Source organism: Cariama cristata, unplaced genomic scaffold (genome assembly GCF_000690535.1).
Source record: "Cariama cristata isolate BGI_N322 unplaced genomic scaffold, ASM69053v1 scaffold10215, whole genome shotgun sequence".
NCBI classification, from domain to species: Eukaryota; Metazoa; Chordata; class Aves; order Cariamiformes; family Cariamidae; genus Cariama; species Cariama cristata.
Genome location: NW_009619270.1, coordinates 21,497 through 31,935, shown reverse-complemented (window position 1 = coordinate 31,935; position 10,439 = coordinate 21,497). Strand labels below are relative to the sequence as shown.

Below are 10,439 nucleotides of genomic sequence, written 5' to 3'. Positions count from 1 at the left end.
TCAGCAGGTAGGCAGTGAAAGTTAGGAGCCATCTGATTTGATATATGATAATACTCAACAGCACGTAGAAATTTGGAACTTAGTCTGACACCTTGTACCTCTTCACTGGAGTGAGATTGTTTTAATAATTTCTCCCCATGCCCCAAATCCCCAAGCAAAGTCTGGAATAAGCTGCTGTGTGTTCCCTTTTCATCCTTTTTTGTCTGGACAGACTAGCTGCTTGCTTCCCTGTTGGTTTAGAAACACTTGTATGATTTTGTTCCTTTGCAGTGGTTGGCAGGAAATGTAACTGCTGCCTGACTTTACTTGCTGTAAACAACATCCAGATTTTGAATGGCATCATCCCTCATATTCTATACCAGGTCCTTGCAACAACTCTGGATGTGCCTGATCCCCAGGAGGGGCTTGCCTGCCGCGCTCCTTGCGGTCACACCTTTGCCAAGGCCTCTGTGCACATTCCCGCACAGCAGAGCAGTCCGTTGCATGGTGCGGCTAGCGGGACACTTGCAGCACTTCCCATGAGATGCAACAGTGACATGGCTAGCAGGAGGGCAGGTTTGGCAGCTCCATAAAATACTGCTACCTATCGTAACCTGTGTGGTCTCGCTCAGATTCCTCTGCAGGCTGCCCTTAAAGGGCTCTGGGTTAAGGTCGTGACCTAAATGGATTCACAAAGGTTTACAAATCAAATCTGTTGTCCTCCTGGGAAAAAGGCTATCCCTGATCTACAGCTAAAGGAATGGTACCAAAGGAAGAAGTAACTTCCCAAACCGCACAGAGATTCAGTGACGGAATGGGAAGCCAGAACTCCTGATTCTCAGCCCCATGCATCTCTGCTCTGCAAAACTTATTAGTTTAGTGTTGTAGAGAGGCCGATGTTTGTGACGCCTAGTCTTCAGATGGCCCCTTCCAGAGAGGAAACCTGCGTTCTGAATCTGGCAGGCACAAGAGACTGAGTGTCAGCTGCCAGCTGTAAGGAAACCCAATGGTTCGAACTATTTTTGATAAGAGGAAGAGTGATAAATCCCATAAATGAACCTGACTTGATTGCAGAGAGATGGAAGCAGGGCAAGGAAAAGAGATGGATCAGCCTAAAGAGAAAAGGTACCCACCGATGAAGGAGGAGTCCACGTGGTGAATCAGATCTCATTTATCAGCAGCCACTTCACAGAAGGGCTTCCATGATTTCACTTTCTTTGCTTCTGCTTCTTACTCCAGCAGCCACAGGGCTGGAATATTTCTGAATGACCAAACCCACCATACCTGCTCAGCTAACTCCAGGAGTTATCACTGCACTCACGGAGAACCACCCCTTTTTCCCACCAGCCACTAGCTGGCACCACTGACCCTGGCAGGCTCTCCTCTCAGAATGGGGATCTCTGCAGCATGGCGTTGCTTTTCTGCAAACACAGAACTGGATGTACGGTTCAGCTCCAGTGAAACAGCGTAGGGAGCACTGACTAGCTGTATTGCTTGAACAACTCGCTTTCTGTCACCATCTCTCCATGTAAGAAAATAAAAGAATGATACCTGCATCCCTGATAACAGCACAGGGAGACAGATGAAGAGGTAATGTACTGCAGTACTCCAAAGCACTTCCTGTGCTTGATCAAGGATTACGATATTTGTGTCGTGTTTTGCACAGCATTGTCTCAACAGAGGGAAACATCACGCAGTCTGTGTGCCATACTGCTCCTACCCACCTGTGATAACCAACCAAACCACAAAGAACAAGCCAGGAGGTTTAACTGCAGCTCCCCTGTGCTCCCTTGGCTCAGTCACTCTCCACGACTCAACATAAATCTGTACATCTTCTACAGTGACCAACTATCTTTCCAAGAACAGATCTAAAATGTCTCAAGATCATCTGATTTTCTGATTCCATTACACAGAGTATCCAAAGACCAAAACAGGTATCTTGATGACATCGTTAGATGGCTAAAGGGTAAGACAGGAAGCGTCTTGGCTGGACTGGAGCCAGCTCATCTACCACCCAGACAGTTCCTGCATGAGGATGCCTCTGTCTAACAGGCAGGAGTGGGCGGCACAGCGTACAGGGGGCCAGCACAGCATGAGCTGGAAGCCCTGGTTCCTGTATCGCAGCAGGAGAATCTGTGAATGAGGAAGGGAGAAGACAACACAGGGAAGCAGAGAAGAAAGAGATGTTTAAAGAGCCTCTGCTCATCAGCGTCACCCTCTTTTATCCCTTTCTTCTTCCTATGTGCTTGAACTATGAAACAGAAGCAAAACTGATCCAGATTATAATTGACAATGTCCTAACCTACCTAAATTAAACATATATGCTCTGGGAACATCCTGAAATCATACAGGGTAACCCACGCTAACTTCTTCATAGCTGTGCCGTCACGGGTTTCAGGTACCAAGTACTCATCCAGGGTGTGGGTGGGTTTGGGCAACCCTCACCACGCTCTGTGCTGCTACAGGTACTCCGCTATCGAAACGCAAGCAAAGTAGTTTAAGGCTGGCTGTGACAGTCCTATGCAAGCAGAAAGCACACGTCTGGATTCCAGCAAGTGTTAACATTCAAGTAACTGAGGCAGGTGGCTGATATTCTGAGAGCAGGTCCTAACGGGCTTCTGGGTGGGGGTCTGACATTGCCATAAGGCAAAACAAATCTAAAGAATTAATGGGCAGGAAAGAAAATTGCCAAGGTTCTTCTCTGGCTGGAAGGTAGTATCCTAGGAATGGTATAGAACCACAAACTTATCCATCAAGAGCAGTAGATGGACTTTGTTGAAGGAAAGATTTTATTTTTGGTTGTTTTGCCTTTATTCCAGCTCCATCTATACCAGATATTGCCAGGTACTTCAAAGGAAAAGGCGTTTCCTTGATTCCCAAGAACATCTAAGCTAATGCTTTTACTATGCCTTGCAGATAAACATAACTGGCACAAAAACACTTTACCGGGATTCACTTGGAATAAATATGTATAGTTCCTGGATTAAAAAAGAAAAGTAATTGCACGGGGAAAGGCAATTATTTCTTCACTTCTGAATTCTTTATAACAGTCTCATTTTCATTCCATCTACACTGTGTACCTGCTTGAGTCCTTCCCGCAACATCTCTGTGGTTGAACCGAGTGTGGTGACGTGCATTTGATGCTTCACTTCATTGACACTACTGTGTTACAATTACAATGGATGCTTTAAAACCACAAATACACTGAACTCTGTGGTTTCAATTAGTGCCTTTTCACATAATCCTTTGGAAAACCTGGCTACTGATACACACTAGCTTTTTGATTAATCAACAAATCAAAGTTCAGTCTCCAAGAACAGGCAGAAGTGAAACTATTACCTTAATCCCTTCAATCCTGAAGCCCAGGTTGGCACTAGAGCTGATGGTTTCCCTCCACTGCATGTATCGGGGTTTGGTGACAGCATGCTGGGCATTCTCTTCAGCTGTGGGAGCAAGAGGATCCACTTCAATCATTTTCTTGTACATGTCCTTACGCAGCTTTGGTTTCTCACGGGCCTTAGTCAACTCTTCCTCCAGGTACGTCCTGCAAAAACAACACATTCCAACAAAACTGTAAGGACTCCCCAAACATTTCTTTTTACAACTTATAAACTGGCCTCAAGAAATGTCAACCAGGAAAGTAAATGTTATCGTTACCTCAGTTTTCCACATGGGGAAACTAAAGAACATACACTAATGACTGGGCAGGCATATTTGGTGAAACAGACGCAGGAATCGGGAACTGTGTCACTCCTTGTTCTAACTATACCTTTACTCACTCTTACGTGTTATTGCTATGTCCTGCCTACAGAATGGGAGAAAGCTGAATTCCTACTGTGCCATGAAATAGAACTGTATTTTCAGAGGACAGTTAGGAGAGATCACTTACAACGAAATCAAAAGCAAATCAGGCTGCTGAAGTCTTACTGTCTTTGCTCTCCTCAAAAAAACCTAACATCAGTCATGTGTGATTTTTTTTTTTAGGCCTCAGAAAGCAATTAAGGTTTTACTTAATGCATCACAGTGAAAGACAGAATCACTCTTCATATAGTAAACATTAAAGAGTAAAGCAGATTATCTGAGCAGTTCCAAACCAGAAGAGGTAACTATGAACAGGAAGGTGAAGGGTGACAAACCTGCCACATTTTGCTGTTATCACTCAACCCGTTATTCTGGTGACCAGTAGAACGGCACTGACCATGTTCTCTACAGTGCACCAGACTCCTAAAGCTTGCACTTCATCAGGTGCCTGGAGTGTACTTTCTTCACCGCAGTGTAATAAACCAGCCTGGTGTTTAGGAGATGCTGTCACTCGTTACCAGAATGTCACCTACTTTGAATAAAATATGTGCTGCTGCAAATCCTTCTCCTCTTTCTTCTGAGCACATCAGTGCTACAGACTTCTACTCTGATTTAGCTGACAATTCATTTAGGATTTTGCATCTATTTGAAAAGGCTTATCTGCACTCCTGTAAGTCGAGTAACTCATTTACGACAACAACTCTTGAGCATCTGAGCTGGCACCCAAAATATTACTATGATGGTTCATGCCTCTCTGTACTGTTACTCCAGGCTCTCCACATAGTCTTTATCGATTTGTTATGCTTAGGTAACATTTTTGAGGTTTTCCTCTTAATCACAGACAAGAAACGGAAAAGAAAGCAAGAATCTGGAGAACAAGGCAATAGCATCATGAAGATGTCAGAGTAGGGAAAAACACAGGTCAGTCCTCAGCAGATGGTCCACTCTTTTCTGTAAAGAAAAGATCAATACCAGTGAAAACCCATCCAAGCATTGGAAATGGGCTTTCACACTGTGATTCAGTCATTCACATTTGGAGATGGGAGTTTTGCTCTTTGCGGAGTTTTTTGAATCACTGTGTACACAAAGATTAAATGAACTGGCAGTGAATGACTCATGTACTTTTTTTCCCCCACGTATTTTCAGGCCACTGCAGAGAAACTTTGTCTTAAATCGCCCCTGAAAATTTCTTGATGTGGATAGTTTTTGAGGCTATAGATCACTTAGTTTCCAGAATCCAGGTACGATCAGGCAACAGTGGGACATATTCTCCTCGGGTTGTCCAAGGCAACTGCCAAACCAACAACAGGTTGTCTGGACTGAATCCCAAGGCTCCAAAACTGTTACCAAACTCCTCCAGACAGACTGTGACCACATCCCCCCTGCCCCTCCTTCAAATGCATTTGAGTTAGAAAGCACTTTCTCTTTCATGTACCCCACCTGATCCCCATCTTGCAGTCCATCACACAAGGCCCTTCAAAATCAGTAAGCAGGTCATCCAGCTGAATGTAGCTCTCGCCATCTCTCTCCACCACACCATGGAAGCGAGGGACGCAGGAGCGTAGCGGGTCTTTCATCAATCGCTCAAAACATTCCTTTTCATTCTCTGAGAAGCGTTTGAGAATCTTCCCACTATCAGCTGCCTTGAAACTCCCTAAAAAAGAAAAATCAAACACATGCTGACAAGGCTGACCCGCAAAAGAGAAAACCACCTTCCCCCACCACTTCAGCTTCATCTACCTCAGCCTTATGACACCAGTTAAAGATTTCCCCTGAACAGAAAAGATAACATGCTTTTCATAAAAAAATAAAACAACCAGGACAAACACAGCCATTGGCAGTGAAAATCCGTTTGGACACATCCCATGTCAGAATCTATAGCTTTAAGGAGTGCAGTTGCTCCAGGCCATCAGTTTTTTTGGGTTTTTGTGGTTTTTTGGTTGTGTGTGTGTGTGTGTGTCCCCAGCTAAACTCTTTGTTAGGATATTAAACACTACCATACTTACTTACCATGCACAGGAAGAAGCCACAAGCCAGAATTCATTAATCCTCTGACAGGCTATTTTAAAGTTGCATACCACTGCCAGTGTTGGCTTTGTCCTTAATCCTCACGCAAGGTATACCTGCTGAGTGTGTACGTACCGAGGCAGCACGGTCAATCAGTGATCATCAAACAGCCACAAACAGGCCAGAAGCCAAGCACTGCCCTTTCTACACGCACAGGCTGCGACTGTGCACGCAGGTACCTCCAGGCACTGCCTCTTCCCTGGAGCCCTGCTGATCTGCAGGTACAGCCCGCAGGGCTCTTATTTTTTTGCAGCCCCGTGTCTGAATGGTATCCAGTACAAATGACAGCCTGCATAGGCCAAGATTGGCAGTAATTAGACTCCAGCTCTCTAGAGTCTCCTGTCCAAACGCTCTCCTGTCTTGCAACCTGCCAATAACATCCGAGGAAAGTATGCATTTCATTCAGAGGTACCCTTTAATCTGCACGACATAAAATAGGCACCAAAGTAGGGTCCTCATTAATCCTGGGGCTAACACTCAGCTTTTATCACAGCAGGATCCTTCAGCCACTGCAAACTGGTTCTTCTCTGACAAATCCTAGAACTGGCACTGCCTCAGCACAAGGGCGAGAGTGATGATGGCCTAGGTTTTAGTTTAGAAAGAACTTGTCATATCAGAGAAGAACAGCTGCAAAAAGGACGGACTAAACACAACCACAGAAAACTATTTAAAGCAAACTGGAGCAGTATCTCTCCTAATCAGGTTCTAGTAGCCTCTTAATCCTCCTCTTCCACCCCACTACACAAGCCTCCAGAAGGGCTATGATTATACAACCAGTGCATCACTCCACACCGATCAAGCCAACCCCATACACACTGTGATAAAAACTGCAATAAGACTGGGTCACCTTGGCACTCTGCGTGATACAAGTCAGCCCCACCACCACCACCGTGCAAAATGCAGCTACTCCATTTCTAGGACTAAATGAATTTCTCTGCACAGCTTTGAAGTGCAGTATATTAGTGCATTAGCATATAAAGAGGTGGTTCAGGTACTGCATTAAAGCACGATGCAGCGTAGGTGCCTGCCCACATGTGTACTAATAAACCCCGCACTAGCACTTTAGGAACAAGGGCTGCATAGGAATTGAACAAAGCACAAGAGAAGCAAACCTGATGACTTGTCTTTGTTGTTTTTCTTCCCTTATCAACGAAACAAAGCCTACCTCAGGAGTACACTTACCAACTTCTACAGACACAAAACTAGAACCAGCCAACTGAGCTGCTCCTTGCACTCACGCAGTGAACGATGACAGACTCGCAATGCAAACACCTGGTCAGCAAGTCAGTTTTCACCAGATTCATTTTCCACCCAAGGGCTTACATTCAGATGAGGGCTTTGGCGTCAGCATTAGAAACACTGTCCTTGCCAGGGCTGGAGCACATACAAGCACAGACAGCAATCCTTCCCACTAGGGAACTAACATATTGGTTACGCAGTCAAGAAAGATGATCCCATACCACAACCAACAGCATCAGATGGAGTAGGGCTCCAACTCCCCAGTCCCTCTTGTTTCCCTCTAACACGTATTTTACATATATCACCTTACAAGGATGCACTGGGAGCCTGGCCCTTCCCCAGAGTCTGACCATTGCTTCCTTGCTCATCTCGTCACTCAGGTGTATCACTCCCCCTTCCCCATCCCCACCACAATGGAAAGAAAGATGGTCTAGTTCACAGATTTATGTGATATTGCCTGCTTCCTTTTTACCTGAAGGAAGGAAAGAGAGAAACACTGAAACCCTGTTTTCCTTGCTGCTGCTATCCCCACTCCAGAGACAAACACATTGAAGATATCTGTCTCACCTGTATGCCCAGCCAGCTGCACCCATGAGTAGCGTTTCTTGAAAGGGCTGATGACTGGTAAGTTAACCATGGTTTTAATTGTATGCCATGCCTTTTTCTGGAATACAAAGAAAAGAAATATTAAGTTGGGCAAAAGCTGAAATCCTGACATGCCACAAACCTACCACGTAGCTTCATGCACATTAAATTGTTCCTCACTAGTTTATAAGTGCTCAAAGGTGGAACCACAAAACAGACACTACAATCATCATTGGAAAAATATGCACATAACACCAAGAACAAATACTTAAATATAGTGTCCCACCACCCATCCACGAGAAAGCTGCCTGCAAGAAATAAAAGTCATACTGCACATCTTAGGCACACCTGACCCTCTCTGTGTCTGAGTCACACAGTGTGCAGACAGCAGATGCTAAACACACACTTATACACGTTTAAGTTTCCATGAAATGTGAACATGAGCTGTTCGCCACTCTCAGCAACACTCCCTTTCCCAGAGAACTTCAGCATCACCTTGTGATTAACGGCTTTCTCCCAGTCAGCAGGTGAGTCTTACTGTGACAGATGCATAGAAAATGCATCTCTAGTTGGACACGGAAGTCACGCAAGTCCCTCAGCACCCGCAGACAGAGTGCTGTAGAGTCTATACCAGGTCAGAGATTTTCCTGCTCCCTCCCCTCTGTCCTAATCTTGTTACTTTTTAACAAAGCTGGGCATTGCTCTGGCCTGCACAGTGCAGCTGTCTGGGTACCGCTGCGGGCAGGCAGGGAAACGGAACAGCTGCTCACAAACAGCAGCTGAGTGCTCTGTCACAAAGGCAGAAAGGGAGAAAAAAAAGTGAAAAAAGTCTCATGCTCTGGAACTGAAACCCAGGTGGGAGAGAACCACAGCCCACCGGCCTTTACGTTACACTCTGAGGGATCCCAAAGTGCTTTACGAACAAGGGCAGCAGGCTCATTTCTTCTGTCACTAGAACCTGATACCCTGCTGGAGACAAAAATGGAGCTGCACAATACTTGTGCACGACAATTTAGTGCTGAGGCTTTTTTGCCGAGATCAAGCATAGTTGGGGATTAGGCTGCATTTACAGAAATGTTTATCAATAGCCTAACTGGGATTCACCAAAATTAATGGGAGGCATTGATTTCACTGAAAATGAGTTTAGGTCATTGCTCAACACCTGAAAAATCCACCTTCAAAACAACCAAGTCCTCTCTCGCAGGGATATCAATATGACAATTTAGGTGCTTAGGATACTGGATTTTTATTGTCTTCTACACTATATTTCTACAGAAGTGAAAAATACAAAAAGTGAAATTGCAGGCAATGATACACAGGCAGCATGTAGCTCTACAGATCACACTCTGCCCTGGCCACCCTTCCCTGAATTTGTTCACTTACTCCACGTTTCTTATAAGGTATCCTCTATCAACGCCAGTCACCGTGTGTGAGCAAAACCCTGCGGCTATCTTAGAATGTATCGAGAGGATATGCGAACTCACAGACACAAGTAATCTTTCTCTTAAGAATTTGTCTTCACAAGAAAGTTTTAAGTTATGCTGCAAATTAGACTGACATAACGATATAATCACCATATGAGCATACTTATTCTGAAATAAGGCTGCTTCCTCCTATTTAACTTACTTTGGTTTCAAATGTAGTTCAAGCTGAAATGAAGTCATGCTCGGTCTGATACAGGTGCCCCACACAGCAGTAACGCTTTCGAAAACACTGTGCCAGGGAGAGGAAGCATCCAAAGAAAATCTTGGATGTTTGAGAATCATGAAGACTAGGTTGCACTTACTGCAACTCCACAGATGTCACTAGCTCTAGCTAAACTCCAGTTTTATAAATACCTTCAGCAGGTTTAAATGACCCTTTCATATTCTATATTATCTGGATTTAGTATTCTATGTTACTTGCCTTAAGCATTCCAAACTGCAGCCTTGCAGTGTTGCACAGCTACTCGGCTCAATCACAGAGCTAGCTGCTGTTTAGTGAGGATGCGAGAGACTCTTGTACACCACTTATAAAAGTCCACAGCCTTCTTCTGGAGGAAAGTGCAATGTAAATATTGTTATTCAAATAGCAAAGATAAATTACTTTTGTATAGTCTATTTGCCAGATTTAACTGATAGCAGAAGCCCTTCAGTATACTCTGCTGTTTCTACTCCACAGGGACACAGCCCTAAGTTATTTAAAAAACAGTTGAAAGTAAACATCATTCTGAATTAAAACGACCCCTTTGAATACAACTTCTGCCAAAGCTTTAGTTTTTGAAGATTCCAGCCCAGTTTTCAGGGTAACACTGCTTTATATACAGCTCCAATACTCATCATAATGTCTCACTCCTAACAAACTGCACCCTGTCTCCCAGTGACTTGTCATACTGCCATACCCAGAAGTGATGAGGAGCACAGGTTTTCAAGGAATGCACATCACTGTCAATGCAACCCCACGCTCCAGCGGTGTGCCCACCTCCTCCCTCCCACCTAGCCCTAAGAGATGCTTCAGCTTTTATTTGTACTGTGGGTGTGAAGGAGCAACAGTGGGCCAAATTCAGCCCCAGCTGAAATGGACTTTGGCTGCTTAGGTTACAGCTCCCTCGGATAAGTATGTTTAAGATACTCATCCAATAAGGAGACACTGACAATTTTTCATTTTATTTTTAATTTTAAATAATCTCTTCACAAACTCTTGCCCCCCTCCAAGGCAGGGAAAGCATGAGGCTCATGCTAGGAGGGAAAGGATCGCTTCCAGACCCATCCCACGAGGCGTACCACCAT

The 10,439-nt window shown here is 44.6% G+C and overlaps 1 protein-coding gene across 1 annotated transcript in view; it reads right to left on the bottom strand.

Moving 5' to 3' along the window:
• ITPKA (inositol-trisphosphate 3-kinase A) overlaps positions 1-10,439 on the bottom strand; it is a 22,230-nt gene that overhangs the window by 4,548 nt on the left and 7,243 nt on the right. The window contains exons 3-5 of the mRNA XM_009701185.1: positions 7,654-7,750; positions 5,221-5,434; positions 3,319-3,523 (exon numbers count right to left, since the gene is read on the bottom strand). Of these exons, the coding sequence (XP_009699487.1) occupies positions 3,319-3,523; positions 5,221-5,434; positions 7,654-7,750 (516 nt within the window). The remainder of the gene's footprint in view (positions 1-3,318; positions 3,524-5,220; positions 5,435-7,653; positions 7,751-10,439) is intronic.